The following is a 16,443-nucleotide window of genomic DNA, read 5'->3' on the forward strand; positions in this document are numbered from 1 at the left end:
AGCAACTTCCTACTCACTTCTCAGGTAAGTTCACAGGCCAGCCGTAGGAGTTTCTGATTATTTAGGTCAAGCCTACATTTACTATCCCTTCAGCTCAGATGTGATTAGTAAAGTTTATGTGCCATACGTTTCGTACACGAGATTGGCAATAGTCACATTCCAAAAAAAAAAAAACCGAATACACCTAAACTATCACTTCCGGGATGCAGCGGCTCATCCCGGGATATCTTGGCGCAGCTGTTTTTACACTGGCGCTTTTCGCAATATATCAAAGCCCAGGCCCTTATCTTTCATACCCTTCTATACCCAATAGATCATAACATTATGAACCCGTGGATTTTCCCAACTTTTGCCAAGGCCCTTAGGACCCTAAATGCATTAAGTCATACTAAACTCATACCTTGGTAAATCATAAAGTCTGTCTTATGCGCACTCTGCTCTACCCTCTGGATTTATTCTTCTCTTCTCTCTTATTCTGCTATCTTGGAAAAGCGCATCGATCTTATCAAATTCCGCGTGACCTTCCGTTATCACACCATATCGCAACAACGCAGAACAAGATGGCCGGCAAACTTGCCCTGGTCTTCATATTAATACACTCAATCCAAATTCTCGCCCTTCCAACCCCCTCCACCCCAATCGCATCCAAATCCCTTGCGTCATACAATAAGCGCTACTACTTCCCGGAGACCCTTCCTGATCAAGATGAACTCGAAGCAATATTGAAAGAAACAGCCATGCGCGAAGCAGGCTTCGTGCATTCGTCAATACCATCAAACACGGAGTCTGGACCGGTGCATAAAATGGAGACGGAGCTTCAAAAATCACTTCCGAATCCGGATGCAGCGATCGGCACGGCACCGGCAATCCCGGATAGCACACAAGACACAAAGCCGAAACAGTCGCAGTTCCAGCCTGGTCTGAAACAGTCTCTCGTAACATTGGAATCGGACGATTACCCGATTTACTGGCCGCCGTTTGGATTTTTCGTCGTCTCCGCTGCCATCGTGTGCTTCTTTACCATATTGAGGGGGATCCGTGCGAAGAAGTGAGAATGGACGTGTGGCTGTTGGATTAATTTTGTTGAAATAACTTATCTCACTTCCTTCTTTTCTTGCGCTTTACGAAAAGAAGTCTGGGATTCGGACTATGCGATTTCCCATGGGATATTCCGGTCTTGGGAGCTCTGTCCTTTCCCCACCCGGTCGGAGGCTTGTTTGATTACTGTGGGACTTGCAGTCCCATCCCCATCGACCTCATCCCCATTATGGAATTCCTTCGATTTCGTGGAATACTTTGAGAAATCGGGGAATACTAGCTCTAGAATTAGGGCTTGGGTGGATATCCTGGCACGTCCAACCGTGCGTGACGGCTCGAATGCTGTGATCCAACTGGAACCTTCCCGTACTAATTCGCGCCAAGCAATGAGAATGTCAGTTGAGTGGAGATACTGAGGATGGCACGTTTATGCGACCGGAATGAATTGCTAGGCGCTTTGTGTTCGAGAGTTGCTAAGCAGGCACAGAGGCAACGACGAAGCTTTAAAAGATGGGCAGTTCAGATCGAAGACCCCCATTCTGTTCTTTGGGATCATCTCCAAGGGGCCAATGTATGCTTATTGGTTCTGAATACAAATGCATCAATGATTGCTACACTAAAAAGCACGCGTCATGAACCTACATAGCTAGCACATAGCTAGCTCCTTGAGCTAACGATATATTTGAAAGAAAGCTCTACACAACCCGAAGTAATATCGCAAGCATTCTCATTCTCTATAATAAGCATATATTCTGACGATATGTGCCATCCGAGAATAGATGTAAGAAAAAGACAGAAGAGATGTGATAACAGGTGGATGTGCAGTAGGTAAGAAATCAACCGAAGACACCACACCAGTGCGAGAGTAAGCCATGAGCAGAACCATGAAAATCTTGAACAGATGATAATGATGAAGCCTCCCGGCCAGAAAAATGTTGATTACATTGATGTCTCTCTCGCCCTCTCTTTTTTTTGCATCCCCGCCCCGAGGAATGAGCGGGGGGAAACCAAGAACAGGTAATAGACAAAGTAGGGTAACAATGGATATGTACGCGAGAGATTCTATAAGATAGGGGAAATGAAAAAAGAAGGGAGTAAAAGCGCTGTTGCTCTAAGAATCATCGACAAGACGCTTCTGGGACCAAGCGCGCTGGGCCCCGTCTAGGAGAACATCCATCTGTCCGCTGTTCTCGCACATGCCACGGAATAGGCCGCCTTCTTGGTTGATGAGGGTCCAGGGGTGCTCGTACTCGATGACGCGGCCGTGGTCGAGGACAAGGACCTTGTCGTAGTCGATGATGGTCTGCAGACGGTGCGCGATCGTGATGATTGTGCTATTGCTCAATTCGCGGAGGGTCTCTTGGATCTTGGCGTCGGTGGCGTAGTCGATGGATGCAGTTGCTTCATCCATCATCAAGACGCGGGGGCTCTTGAGCAGGGCGCGGGCAAGGCAGAGGAGCTGTCGCTGGCCTTGGGAGAGGTTGGAGCCGGACTCCGAGACTTGGCTGTCGAGGTTGTTGAAGACATTTTTATTATCGACTATTGTCACTGCGCTGCTGCTCACACCGTTGCCGTTGCCGTTGGTTTCCGTCGCGGTGAAGGAGCTTGCGGTTATGGGCGTTGCGGTGCCTGAGGTGCTGGATCCGATTAGGTGCACACGACGGAGGGCTGAGAAGATCTGCTCGTCGCTGAAGAGATTGAATGGATCCAGGTTGGTGCGTAGGGTTCCTGTGAACAGGGTGGGATCCTGGGGGACAATAGTGATTGACTCGCGCAGGTCGCGCAATCCGATTGACCCGATGTCAACGCCGTCAATGATGATCTGGCCCGCCTCGGCTTCGAGACCGCGGAAGAGAGCCAGCGCGAGGGAGCTCTTGCCAGCACCTGTGCGACCCACAATGCCGACCTTCTCGCCGGCCTTCACAGAGAACGAAACCTCCTTGAGAACCGGGTCCAGATCGGGCCGGTACCGGGTACTGTACTGATTGAACTCGACCGCACCTTGGCTGGGCCAATCGGAAGGAGGACGTGATTCGTCAATAACAGGATCTGCTTCCTGGTCCACCTCGAGATATTCTCTTACACGCTCGACAGAGTTCATGTTCTGCTGGACCTCAGAGTACAGACGCACAAGCCATAGGACGTTCTCTGTGAATGTAACGGCGTAGGTCAATGAAAGACCAGCGGCACCTGCATCGATCGTTCCAACATTCAACAACACAAAGGTAGCCGAGAAGAAGGCGACCAGGGCACCGGTCCAGTCAACACGGAGAGCGAGCCAGCGGTTGCTAGCCCAAAGGTATATGTGTGGCCGGTTGTAAGAGTTGATGCGGCGGTGGTTGTCGACCATGAAGCGAGGACCATCGCCATAGGCACGAATGGTGACGATACCGTTCAGGGTTTCACCGAACTGCTGGTACAGCGGACTACGTTGCACAGATTCCAGACGCTTAAGGTCTCGGGAAGAGTTCAAGTAGACGGCACCAAGAGCAGTGTAGACCATGGTGATGAACACACCGGCAATTAAGAATCCTGGCGTGATCCATGAGATCAGAATCACAATCATAACAACGGATGCCAGACTGTGGAGCATGCCGATCGCAACAGGGGCGACTTCCTGATCGATGGACTCAACATCCTTGGAGAACCGGTTCATCAGTTGTCCAAGAGGCGTGGAGTCAAAGAATCGGAACTTGGCGTGCATGACCGCCTTAAGAAGGCGATCATGAATCTTCCACGATGCATGGAGCGAGCCCCAGAATAGAACAGCTTCCCGAGACAAAGAGATTGCGATATAAAGGAATCCCAGGAGGGCATAAACTCCCAAGTAATAAGCCACGTTCACCTCCCCATCAGACTCGCCGGTAGAGCTTGCGCCAAGCTGGGGCAGACTCCAGCTGCTCACGCGCCCAACATTTCCAACGTTGAAAGTGGGGGGCTTGAGGTGGGCGGCGGCGGCGTACTGTCCGGCATCCTCACTTCCAACCTTGGAGGTATGATAAGAGTTTGCCCACTGTCTAATCCAGAGGTTGGTAGAAACAGAGCCCAATTGTTGTAAGCAGAACACCAGCACAGCACCGATCCAATAATACCATGGGCCCATGGCGCGGAGGTACATGGTGACGGTCGACCACTTGACACTACCAGTAGCTTTGGATTCAGAGAGCTTGGCCTTGTCTTCTTGGGCATTTCCATTCGCGGTGCCGTTCAAATTTTCATCCTCTGGTTCATGGTCCGATGGGGGATGGGAGACTCCACGGGAGCTTGCGCGGGATTGAGGTCGAGACTTGAGGAACTCATCGCCCAATGCACCAGTAGCAGCGACATCGCTGGGACGGCCCTGGGCCGAAATTCTGCCGTTTTCGAGTACCACAACGTGATCCGCTTGGGGAACAGTCAAACTAACGTTATGTGTTACCAAAATGCATGTGCGGTTCAACATCAGAGGGCCCGTAAGAGCTTGGCGGAAGATGTGCTTGGCGGTATGAGAGTCGACAGCAGAGAGACAGTCATCTAGCAGCAAGTGGCGACCACTGCTGTAGATAGCGCGGGCAAGAGAGATTCGCTGCTTTTGGCCACCAGATAAACTGATGCCCTTCTCACCAACAAGAGTTTGATCACCAGCATCAAGGATAGAGAGATCACGTTCCAGAGCGCATGCTTTTAGGACTGAACGATAGCGACGCTCGTCATATGGTGAGGCGAAGATGATATTTTCCTTTACGGTGTCATTGACCAACCACGCTTCCTGGGCACAGTAAGCAATGCTTTCAACCAGGCCAGTTTCAGGGTCCACCGGGAGATCTGCCCTGTTGGACATTCCACCGGGGAGATGGACACGACCGTCGAGAAGTTTCATTTCTCCAAGCATAGCCATGAGCAGGGATGTCTTTCCAGATCCAGTGGGGCCAGCAATGATGTTAAGCTTGCCGATAAGGAATTCGACGTCGATATTGATCAAACGGAAAGCGTCCAAGTCGGCATCGGATGTATCTTGGTCCTCAGCAGTGGAAGTGCTCCAGGAGAGGGTTGCCTTTTCAAGACCAATCTTCGCAGGCATTCCTGCGGTGGTACTATCACGGAGCTGATCGTATTTGCCTGTTTCCTCCTCGTTGAGGTACTTGTCCACACGGTCTAGGGAAACCTTACATTCCTGGACGTGGGCCACCATATCCGCGAGCTGGTCCAAGGGCACACGCAGCAAGGAGAACATTGACAAAGCAGGGAAAGCGATTGAAGGGGTCAACTGTTTTTTCTCGACCACAGTGTACAAGAAGAAGGACATGAACGTGATGAGAATAGGCGTGCCGTACCAGACGGTTGCGGCACAGGACCAGAGGATGTATCGTCTGCGCAGGGCTTTCAGTTCGTTCTTGCGCTTCTCGCCGACAATGTCCTGGAATCGCTGCTCCCAGGCAAAGTACTTGATGATCCGAATGTTTTGGAGGACTTCATTAGTGGCGTGAATACGGGCATCAGTGCCCTTCAAAATCTGGTTCTGAACCTTGTTGAACTGGCGGGCGATGAAAAGGTTGATAGGCAGCATGAGGGCCATCAGGGCGATACCGGCAAAGGAGCTGAAACCCATGATGTGGTAGAGCAAAATAACCGCCATTGTGATCTGGACTGGCACACTAGCCCACAAGAAGTGGAGATAGGCGCCAACCTCGCTTACCTTGAACGAATCGATCGCCATCAAGTTGATGATTGTGCCGACATTGGCTTGTGTGGGCTCCTCTGCCAAGGGGTCTGGCTTCTTGCCAGCCTCGGTATCATTTCTATTCGCGTCCTTCTTCTTGCGACCAAAGGAAAAGAACTTCTTCTTCTTCTTGTCCTTGGGCAAGATTGGATCTTCTACGGCTTTCTGGGCAGCCTCCACAGAAGCGCCTGCCTTGCGGCGAAGAGCTTTCGCATAGATTTCACCAATAATGATCGCACGGATTCTCACACCCATCTTGCGACCAATGAATAAGGCTTGTCCATCTGCCACACCCTGGACCGTGGCGCAACAGAAAAGCAGAATGGCGAACAACCAGGCCGCATTGGGCGTGGTCGACCGAGGATCTTCCACGTACTCAAGGATAGCCTTAAGGAGTAGACTAGGCATGAAAACAAATAGATTAGCAAAGACTGTCCAGGCACCCTGCTTTAGAATAGTCCCCATGAAGAACCGAAGCAGCTTCCATGCCAAAGAGCCTTTCATGTGTCTCTTGCGGAACTCTGTAAGCACGTTCGCGGCCTTCTGAGACGAAGTGAGGTTCCAAACATCCGCAAGCTCCAGGGGTTGCCGGTAGCCCTTCATGACCAAAGGGTCGAGCCAGGAAAATGTGGCAAGGGAGAACAAACTGGCCGTGGGATGCGTCGGAGGCTCCAATCCATCTTCTCGCTCAATCAGAACTGGCTTATTGCCTCGGCGAGTGGTGAGTGCAATGAGCAGCAGCACCGTACTCAGAGTGAACTGAACGGTGCTAAGGATCAGGGCGTTCCTCGACAAGGGATGGATAATAGCAGATCGGAAGACCATGACGTTGAACAACCACTGGGAGCTGTATAGGATTGCCGTATGGGTCCATAGTCTCGGGGCGGAGGAAAGATCCATGGTCGATAGGAGGAACCGGACCAGCACCAAGAAAAGGACATAGCCCCACGATACAAGCCCAGTCGCGGCGGGAAGGGTTCCATGTCGGCCCCAGGCGTGAGTCGACAAAATGACGATATAGACCGCAACTTGTCCAATTAAAGCTGCGATTTCGAGTATTACAACGGTGATCTCTCCGCGCGGGCGGTCGATCTCGACCTGGGATTGTTCGTGTTGTACAGCTTGGGACAAAATTGTATCGGATTCATTTTCCTGGGTCGCACTGGGGACCTCATCTTCGGAGTCATTGTTTGGGAGGACCTTGTAAGCGATACGTTTTCGGGTGACGACATATCGATGGGCGAGGCGGAATAGGATCAGCAGCAGGGAAGCGCCGCAGACTGTGAGGGGAAGTATAACCTGAAGAATGCTAGAAAAATCTTGTGATTAGCATACAATTTCAACGGTCGGAATTATCCATTAGCCTAGACTTACTTGCGCTGGAAGCAACGAGACAGGTCGTCAATAGCCCAGACGGGGCCTTGACATTGCGGCAGCATGGTTGACCGCAAAGCTTGCAGAAAACCGAAGCTCTCAGACCTTGCGCGACTTGATCACACAGCTCTTCAGCTGGCGACAGTAGTAAATGGGTAATACGATCGGGATTTGATTATTGTAAACCCTTTAGCAACAATATTTTACTGGATTGTCGGACAAGGTTGTCATCGCAAACTCGAGATGAACTGTGACGCTGGGGTGAGGGTCCCGGGACCGAGGGCCGTTGAGGCAAAAGAGCAGGGGGGGGGACTACTCAGATTCTGCAAAGCGAAAGATCACAAAGATATTTCAAGTGTTGAGATATGGTCCTTTGGGGAAGGGGGGAAGAGAGAAAATGGCAAATTGTTCCAAAACCGGCGGTGGACGGACTCCCGACAGAGGGTGACATTGGCCACCACCCAATTTTGCTGGTGGAGCGAGGTACCATATACTAATTATTAATATTTCCGCATACGAGGTTTGATCACAATGCTATTATCGACTTAAACTCCTTTGGGAGCCCGAGGGGTAATTGCTTTTTCATCATTGGATTCAGGGATATATGGCTTGTCTCAGTCTGCTTATCGTTCTCCACTGTAAAAACGTCTTATCGTTCTTTATACATCTAGAACCTGGACTACATAGAGCTCACAATATGTATATGGGACACCGGTCAATCTCGATATTTTCGTGTAGCGCTCATGGAGTCACGGAAGAGATGAGATTCAACCTGCATATTAGTGGCGCATCCACTCCTGGTCATCAACAAATGCCTCATGGTAGACATTCATCTCAAGCCAAGCATCTGGATTAAACGTGCGCCCAAATTCAAGATAAAAATGAGTCAGAGTTGTGTTGACGTCTTTACTGCATGTCAGCAACTCTTCTACTCTTCGGTACTTATCTTGAGCATACCATCAAGTGACATGGGATGCGCAGGTCGTAGACTGAAGCGAGAAGTACGCTCACGGAAAAGAATCAACGACTTTGGAATAGCGGTACCTTGTAGGATGTGAAAATTAGTTTGTGCATTTCCAAGGATAAGCGCGTTTAATCACCTTTAGGCATGCTTAAATAATGAGCTTCGGCGGCGGGATCACCACTTTCTACATCTTCCAGGTAATAATCATTCGACATCCGTGTGACTCCTGCATGTAGTGCGTATTTGGCATGAATAATGCACCATTCGAAACTAAATAGGTTAGCAGGTGAATAACACGAAGTTGCATTCGCATACAATCGGCAGTTATATTCGGGTGCACCAAGCCGTCCGCAGTGACTTCTATTCCTTTCTCGTATTCCCAGTCATCGCGTTTAAAGGTTCTGTCATAAAGCCTCGAGTCACGGTGTATCTGAAATCGATACAGGCTTGCTGGAAAAGCTGAGTACCTCGACATATATGACAAAGAGCGATGATTCGGGGGGCGTGGGATGCTAAGCGCCGCAGCCTGCATGTACAAACGGTATTATTATCCCGATCTTGAATCGAGAAGCACAAAGCCTTAATAAGATACATCGTAGAAGTTTACCGAAAAAGGAAGCTCGATGACGAATTAATCACATCACCAGGAGGTATACTGGGATCTTGATCTGAGCATCCGGTGTGCTTCTAAGCTCATCTTGGAGGACTGGCGTGAGTGGATGAGCCCGTCACCCAGTAAGTAATAAATTCTAAATTATACTATATAACTAACTAGTATTATAGAATGTGACCCGTATTCGGAGCTATTATCTTGTATGCAATAATTAAAGAATGGTGATAATTGGTAGTCACTGTCAATACTTGTGGAGGAGCTCATCTACTAGGCCGTACAAAACTGAGTTTCTTTTTTTTTATAAACGTAATAAACACATAATATTAAGGTTTTTCTTTAAACTTAGCTAGCACTAGCACGAAGCGTAGTAATTAGCTTTATCTAAAGACCTATTAACTAGTCTTCCTGAACGGTGCTGTTTTCTGTAGCCACACGTCTAGTGCTATTATGTTCTCGAGCGCGTCTACTGGCTCTGTAGTTAGTTTCGTATAACCTAACCACTTAACTTTATAGTTCGTACGAGCATTATTCTTCCTGCGTGTTTATGTCTTATCTATAATTTCTTTAATCTCCCATTCCTCTTAGTTATCCACTATAATTACCGGTGGTTACGGTTCGTGTGTAAGTTAGGACGGAAGGGGGTCTCGTGTCGCGAGTCGTACGAGATTAACGTAGAACACTAGATGGATACCGGGTAGTATATTCAGTTGTACAGCATAAGACCTAGAGAGGAAATCCCCACTCGGCGTACATTGTCCTGTGTATATGGGGGCATAAGTAGTCGACTGATTATTCCAAAACCCACTCGCTAGATTATAATACGCTTCATATTCCCCAGTTGAGGGTTGTTTGTGAAAGCGAGCTCAGGATGATATTAGGCTACAGTGGCTTTTATTGATTTATAGTATGTTTGCCTATTATACGGCCAAGAGACGGGAGGAGGTGGATATACTAGTTTGAGGCTCCTGAAATAAAGTTGCCCAAGCTTTCAGACTTGGCGCGGAAGATACCGGCGGTTTGACATCTCTTCACAGTTTCCGTATTTTTATACACATAGGGTGATGGTAAGTCTTGAATGTCGGGCCAAAGGTCTGAACGCTAGAACCAACCATCAATTGAGAGACAGTCCATAACTTCTTTATTGTTCTTTCTATCAACCGTACACAAGAGGATTCGACCGCGTATGCGGCCTCTATCCATAAGGACGCAGGTCTTTAATATCCGTCCAGAGGCCCACTCCACCGCCTCGTGAATCGCTGGCTCTTCGCAGCCAGAAGAGCTTCGATTTTCGCATTAAGCTCTTTAATGTCATTATCAATCAGTACTAGTATTTCTATTGGGGGACCATGTTACTAGTGCCTTCTACTGTCATCTTCTTCCGGGCTTGTAGTGGGTAATGATCCCGAAATTCATGGACGAGAATGAGATCCTCGGGGAGAACAGATCCTCCATAGCTCAAGTCAATGAAGGAAGAGGTCTTTCAAGAATTTAGAGTAACGAACTAGCTATAGAGTAGCTATTCCGGGGTTTGACAATGCGAACGAGATTCTGCTGTGTTCTAGAGTTGGGACGCATTGAAGCATCATTCGGGACTAGGATATATTGAGCTGAATGTTTTGAGTCTATCGTTAATTTACATTCATAAGAAGCTGAGCCAAGAGACTTCGGTTGTACGTTTCCTGCAGTTATAAGCAGGCCAAACACACCGTGTGGTCGCCTAGGGCCTGGCCAGGCCCAGAGCCGAATAGAGGTGCCGGAGTTCACGCGGAACATATTATTGGGAATTTGAATGAACGATTGAATGAATCTTCTCTATTTTAAAATTTTAAGGAGTCCTTGCAGGGATCAAAGGTGAGGTGTATTCGAGTGGTTTAGGTATAATACAAAGCAGGATGTTACATACTTTACAACCTTGGAAGGTCACCTGGAAAAGAAGCTCAATGATGAGTCAATTAGATCACTGCTACTTCGTATAATCTGCGAGGTCATTGCCGCACATTAATAGAGAGTTGAATTACGAAGAAGTAAAGCATAGAGAATAAGATTCCATAGTTGGCCGCTCATGCCTATGTACTTGATTTCCTCTGCCACTTCTTGGCGTTCGCTTTCCGTATCGTTCAAGGCATCCAGCTCCACGTGGTTATATGGCTTGGAGGCCTGTGCCTTTCGAACGCTAGAGCTATCAAGTTCAGTGCCAGCTAGAGGGATTTGTTTGTAGATACGCATAAAGCCGAAAATTTGCGCGTTCCCAGCACCTGTAAGGCGACAAAGATATTTCCCAGCGGTGTATGCAGGGCCCATACCATCGCGGAAGTCCTCTGGGGTAACAGGGATTGGATCCTCACTCAACTTTTCGATAATGATCCAGTTACGACGGGGATAAAGAACAGAGTCCGGAGGCTTTGTGGTGATCGTTTCACCAATCATCTTGGGAAGAACTGGATGAGGTTCCATTTCAGGCATAGTGGGCGTGAAAAGAGAAGATGGTAAGAAATGAGAAAGGGGAAAAAGGTTGGATGAAGGTGAAGATGAAAATGATGACAAAGTTGTTAGGTGAATCTTAAGTTTAAGCCCATGCAAACATCCATATATCAGAGCATAAAATTAGTTTCCCCGGTACTTAGGTGAGAGTACTTGAGTAAAGTCGGCATATGCGACCGATGTACTCAACAAAGTAGGACTTTAATAATATGATCTATCTGACCTAAGATGATACAAGGGAGACGTATGTAAGACAACACTCCGACCTCGGGATGTCTTTTTGGGTACTCTTCTGGGATATTCCATCCCTTTTTATGAGAATTTGTCGGTCTCGCCCGAACTGAAGCCGGAATCTTCTTAAAGGCATCTGGCAATCGATGCTTTATGATTTTCAGTCCATTTCCGAGTGGTAAGGCAGTTTGTGCATCGTGAGTATTAACGTGGATATTCGACCCGCCGTATCTAGGCTTGTCAGCTTTTTTCACACGTCTGTGGAGGATTTAGTTGAAATGAAATACCTCAATAAGTTGACACTGACAATTCGTAGGTTTCCTCTCTTACCAATAGTGAGTCCTACTGAGGAATACACTTTGTTACATTTAACTTGCCTTTACTTTGACTCGCCTAGGCTTATCTGCGTACCGCCGCTCGCGTTATTCTACCACAAGCGCACCAACAACTTTGGGGAGACAGACACCTCGTTGTACTCATTCTACTAGTCAAACTCTGCCTAGCTCAGCTCGTAGTATCTTATCTAGGCGACAGGGCCCACCCAGGCACCGTTGTCTGTCAATAGAATTGTGATTTTAGAATGCTCAAGGCAAAAATTAACAATAAGTAACATACAATAGTAATGATATGAATAGTACCCCGTTGAAATCAATTAGGCAACTATCAGAAGAAAGTGTAAGAGTGTAAGAGTGCTGAAGGTGTCTATAAGTACGAAAGCTTCTCTCTTGTCCACCTTCTCTTTCCCTTCCACATTGCTCTTCCTCTCTAACTATTTTAAATCCTCGAGTTGTTAACATCCCTCCCTTCGATTGCTTCTCACCTAGCAATTTGCGAATATCAACGAGGTCTTTTGCTAGCTGCTTTGCGCTCTAGACCGCTATCATCTGCTCTTTCTGCTTTACATTTCTTCGCTCTTATCCCAGCCTTCAACTCTCAATTCTCTCTCAGCCAGCTCTCAGCCATCCCGTCATTGTGGCTACACCACGCCGGGTCTTTTCACACGAGGCAGTAGAAAGTCGTCTTCCTAAACTTCTGCTGGCCCCTCACAAAACCACTTCCCCCGCAATGCACTCGACCACCTATACTGGTCCTCTATATCTATGGTCGAACTTTGAGACAAATGTCCAGGCCAGCATGCCCACTCGTTGGTCCCACGTTGTCATCGATCATAGCCTTCAATCCCGCGATATCAGACGGGAGGAGGCATATGTAGGCGATGAAACGGGCCTTCAGGGACGGTTTGAGCAGGTTGTTGGCCATGTTCTTGGGGCAGTCTTCAGTGCCGAGAATGTGAACATTCGCTTCGCAGACTATAAGTCCACTAGCACTAGCACTAGCTACAGCAAGACACCCGATGTCTCTCTGGTGTTATACCCCCCCCCCCCCCACAGTTACTCTTAAAGCCGTCGGTGAACTGAAAGTTCCGTGGGTTGATAGCCACAACTTGATGGACCGGTATCCGAATGAGCAAAGCTGACGTTCTACGATTGGGCAAGTCGTGGAATACATGATCGACCAGAGGGTTGCATATGGGTTCCACTCCACCTACGACCACACCGTCTTCTTGCGTCAAGTCCAGGTTAATGGCACATGGAGAGTGGGGTGCTCACACATTATCGACAACAACAGGACCACTGGAGTTTCAGTCAAGCAATGTTTCTGGTACTTAGCATTGCTGGCAGCTGCAGGGCAGCCTGTCCAAAACCCCAATGCAAAGTCTCGGTTGATCTCACATCTCCGACGTCCTCATTTGTGGTGTGTCATGGCACTTGCTGTTTTTCTTTCTTCTGTTTTTGCATAAACTCCCTTTTCTTGATTCCCCTAGCTTTTCCTTTTCCAGCGTAGGTCTTACATCGTAAATATCTAAAACTGTAGTTTCGTATAATGGCTGGGCAATGTGGATAATCATGACATGACTCAAGGGCAGCAGCTACAGCTCCAATTGTATCAATACAATCATACTTCCTTGCCAAGCTCGCAGACCACACCCACAGTCACAGCTATGTTTGATCAAACAGATCCTAATAGCGGCCGTCAGATTATAAATCTTGTACGTCAGAATCCATCGGGAGGGCCAATGTTGTCGTAGCCTACTTACCGAAAAGTGATATTGGTAACTCTTTTGCTTTGCCTTTGTAAACCAGATGATTGTGACTTATGTCCACCAAGGATAGTTTTCTGGTTGAAATTGGCGACAGAATTGCACCTGAGATTGTGGCCGGTGATATAGTAGTCAGTACCCCAGTCAGCCAGTTCCCTAGAGTGGTCTAAATAGACTTTGGGAAGACGAAAGATGGTGGTATGTTCCGGCAGGTCGAGTGGCTGAATAACCCCATATCTTGGCTACTAACAGCTTTATCTAGTCTGGAGACAGAACATAGTTGATATGGCCTAAGATGCTACTGAGACAGGAACGCCCCACTCGGCAGAGGAAATCAAGGAGGTATAGCTACCTAGGTACGCCTCTATCATTAGGTAACGACGTATGAATATTCAATTTCTCGAGTCAGTGTCCTTTTATTATTATTTTTTATGTCTTTTCTATTTATTACACATACTGTTATTAAAAGGATGAGAAAACAATGTGTAAAAATATGAAGTGTAGGTGATTACAATGTAGAGAATAGAGACAATTGAGAATAAATTCTAGTGGTAGGCATTTTCGGACTTCAATATATTCTCCGGACCTCGGCAGGTGGCGGACGCCCCATCTTAGTCACAGTCGCCACCGAATTTTCAGGCACCCGTCGGTCCCAATAGGCATAATAGCCCCGATCCTCGTGATCCCATTATTGCCTAACATTTTGGATTCAATACCGCTTTGGCTTCATTTTGCCTAGCTGCCTTCGCCGCCTACCTATATAAGAATTGATTGCCCCAAATCTCTCACGACATCTTTCTAGCTACAACGTCCGCAAATTTCCGTGATCGTCGCCATGGCGGAGCGCATCCTCATGAATGAATTCAAGGCCCTTCTCAAAGAGAAGTGGGTTCATGTCCAAGTGCGTTCATCATTTTATTACTCCGTAGTGTCTTTTTGACACTTCCACACTTGCAGATTATTGACATCTGTATAGTTGCACAATGACGACATTTTCAACTGGGATGTCGCCCTGATCGTGATTAACCCAGACTCCATGTACTACGGCGGCTACTTCAAAGCCTCTATGACGTTCCCCTCCAACTACCCTTACTCCCCACCAAGTAAGACATCTCCCTCTCTCCCCCTCCTCGTATTTCAATATGACTGACGAGATTTTCATTACCATTAGAGTTCCGCTTCCTGAAGCCCCTCCACCACCCGAACATCTACACCAACGGGAACCTTTGCATCTCCATCCTTCACGCGCCCGGCGAAGATGAGATGTCCGGCGAGCTTGCCTCGGAGCGTTGGTCCCCTGCCCAGCGCGTGGAGTCGGTCCTGATCTCCATCCTCTCTCTTCTTGACGATGCCGAGCCTTCCTCCCCTGCGAACGTCGACGCTGCCGTCATGTTCCGCAAGGACCCAGAATTCTACCGCGAGCTTGCCAAGGCCGATGTTGAGCAGTCTAAGTTCGACATTCCCGATGGCTTCGAGATGCCCACACACGATACTCCCGTTCGTGAGCCCGTTGAGAAGGAAGACCATGACTTCTGGGCTGATAGCGATGCCGACAGCGATGTGTTCGGAGGTAGTGACTCCGACGACGAACTCGACATGGGCCAGTCCAGCGGGAGTGATCTAGAGGTGGACGAGGATGAACCGGGCAACGAGAATTCCACAGAGACCAAGAAGGCCTAATGAACTTCCGCATACTTTTCATCCGGGGAGTTGCTGCATGATCAACGATTTCACGGCTACTTCTCCGAGCATATTCAGCATTCTCGGCGTACCATTCTGATATTTCATACGATAGGCGTTTAGCGGGGGCATTTTCGAGCATTATGGGTCTTATGGTTTATGATAACATGCAATACGCGGCTGCAATGTTCCACAGATATTTTAACGAAATGAAATCAAATTCTAACATTCAAATCTCAAACTTTCGGCCGCATTAGCGTTAGCTGTACCTCTACATCATTCACTTAACCCATGGATGTCTAGATATTAGAGGCCAAGTCTCTCCCAGTTAAGGCATACCGTCCTGAAAGGCCTTGTTTAAAAAAGAACCAAAAAGATTTTTAAATCAAAACTGATATCGAGCTAGCCCTACTGTCAGTATGTACGGACAGGACGTCCCGGGGTAGGAAAGACTGGGGATACAAAAGAACTTCATGTATCTAGTTTAACTAGTTCTCCGCGTTCAATCCATCCATTGTTGTTTGTATCTACTGTTCAGAACCTTTGGGGACTCGTACAACTTGATTATAACTTGACAGCACTACGAATAGACCTATACTCTGGTGTTGGTTAGTTCGGCGCATCATGTCGCATCGCTCCTCGATTCCTCAAAAGGACTTAGTGTAAGATCCGAGGGCAGCGGTACGGTTGAGAGTACAGATCGTTGACGTTGGAGGCTGAAAAACATCAGGCAAGTATAAACTAGGAACCTTACAACAAGCGACGACCCGATAAGTCGTGCGCAACACCAACTTAGTATCTTACGAGTATGGACATTATACCAATTGAGAGATTAGAAAGTGAAAACTCTTCAGCGTGAGCTAGGAGGGCACTGCTTAGCCGCCTTTCTTATAATCAATGCATCGGCACGAAGTTGGACTACTATTAACTCATTAATCATTCATCTTGCCTGTCATAATCTGACCAGTGAGCTGCCTGTGGGCGACTCAAGACTCCGTACGTCACATAAAGGCTACAGTGCTACGAATCACCAAATAGAATAGGAGACTATCGGCGGTTTTCCTTAGTTATAACGAAATGGGGCGAATAAGTCCTATCAAAAGTAGGCCTTATAGCTGCATCTCTTTATCATCGTGTACCTCATAGATCATATTTATGAACAAAGAACCATAACTACCAACAAGGTACATATTTTGACCATGAGACCGTTTGATACGCACTCTCTGGCAATACTCTTAGTCCAATCAAGTCTTCTGTTAAGA

At 47.8% G+C, this 16,443-nt stretch overlaps 7 protein-coding genes across 7 annotated transcripts; 4 read left to right on the forward strand and 3 right to left on the reverse strand.

Moving 5' to 3' along the window:
- Positions 1-560: 560 nt before the first annotated feature.
- N7447_002915 (uncharacterized protein) lies at positions 561-1,052 on the forward strand (the record flags this gene model as incomplete). The annotated part of the gene is made up of 1 exon (XM_057227190.1): positions 561-1,052. One exon carries the CDS (start codon positions 561-563, stop codon positions 1,050-1,052), a length of 492 nt encoding a protein of 163 aa, XP_057091206.1.
- Positions 1,053-2,149: 1,097 nt separating this feature from the next.
- N7447_002916 (uncharacterized protein) lies at positions 2,150-7,176 on the reverse strand (the record flags this gene model as incomplete). Its single annotated transcript, XM_057227191.1, has 2 exons — positions 2,150-7,046; positions 7,112-7,176. 2 exons carry the CDS (start codon positions 7,174-7,176, stop codon positions 2,150-2,152), a joined length of 4,962 nt encoding a protein of 1,653 aa, XP_057091207.1.
- A 714-nt stretch (positions 7,177-7,890) lies between these two features.
- On the reverse strand, positions 7,891-8,290 carry N7447_002917 (uncharacterized protein; the record flags this gene model as incomplete). Its single annotated transcript, XM_057227192.1, has 3 exons — positions 7,891-8,015; positions 8,069-8,155; positions 8,212-8,290. 3 exons carry the CDS (start codon positions 8,288-8,290, stop codon positions 7,891-7,893), a joined length of 291 nt encoding a protein of 96 aa, XP_057091208.1.
- Positions 8,291-10,686: 2,396 nt separating this feature from the next.
- N7447_002918 (uncharacterized protein) lies at positions 10,687-11,151 on the reverse strand (the record flags this gene model as incomplete). Its single annotated transcript, XM_057227193.1, has 1 exon — positions 10,687-11,151. One exon carries the CDS (start codon positions 11,149-11,151, stop codon positions 10,687-10,689), a length of 465 nt encoding a protein of 154 aa, XP_057091209.1.
- A 1,314-nt stretch (positions 11,152-12,465) lies between these two features.
- Positions 12,466-12,801, forward strand: N7447_002919 (uncharacterized protein; the record flags this gene model as incomplete). Its single annotated transcript, XM_057227194.1, has 1 exon — positions 12,466-12,801. One exon carries the CDS (start codon positions 12,466-12,468, stop codon positions 12,799-12,801), a length of 336 nt encoding a protein of 111 aa, XP_057091210.1.
- Positions 12,802-12,907: 106 nt separating this feature from the next.
- N7447_002920 (uncharacterized protein) lies at positions 12,908-13,259 on the forward strand (the record flags this gene model as incomplete). Its single annotated transcript, XM_057227195.1, has 2 exons — positions 12,908-13,155; positions 13,241-13,259. 2 exons carry the CDS (start codon positions 12,908-12,910, stop codon positions 13,257-13,259), a joined length of 267 nt encoding a protein of 88 aa, XP_057091211.1.
- Positions 13,260-14,336: 1,077 nt separating this feature from the next.
- N7447_002921 (uncharacterized protein) lies at positions 14,337-15,181 on the forward strand (the record flags this gene model as incomplete). The annotated part of the gene is made up of 3 exons (XM_057227196.1): positions 14,337-14,402; positions 14,478-14,604; positions 14,673-15,181. 3 exons carry the CDS (start codon positions 14,337-14,339, stop codon positions 15,179-15,181), a joined length of 702 nt encoding a protein of 233 aa, XP_057091212.1.
- Positions 15,182-16,443: the final 1,262 nt, after the last annotated feature.

This window comes from Penicillium robsamsonii, assembly GCF_028829455.1.
Source record: "Penicillium robsamsonii strain IBT 29466 chromosome Unknown utg000001l_segment0_segment0, whole genome shotgun sequence".
Lineage (NCBI taxonomy): Eukaryota > Fungi > Ascomycota > Eurotiomycetes > Eurotiales > Aspergillaceae > Penicillium > Penicillium robsamsonii.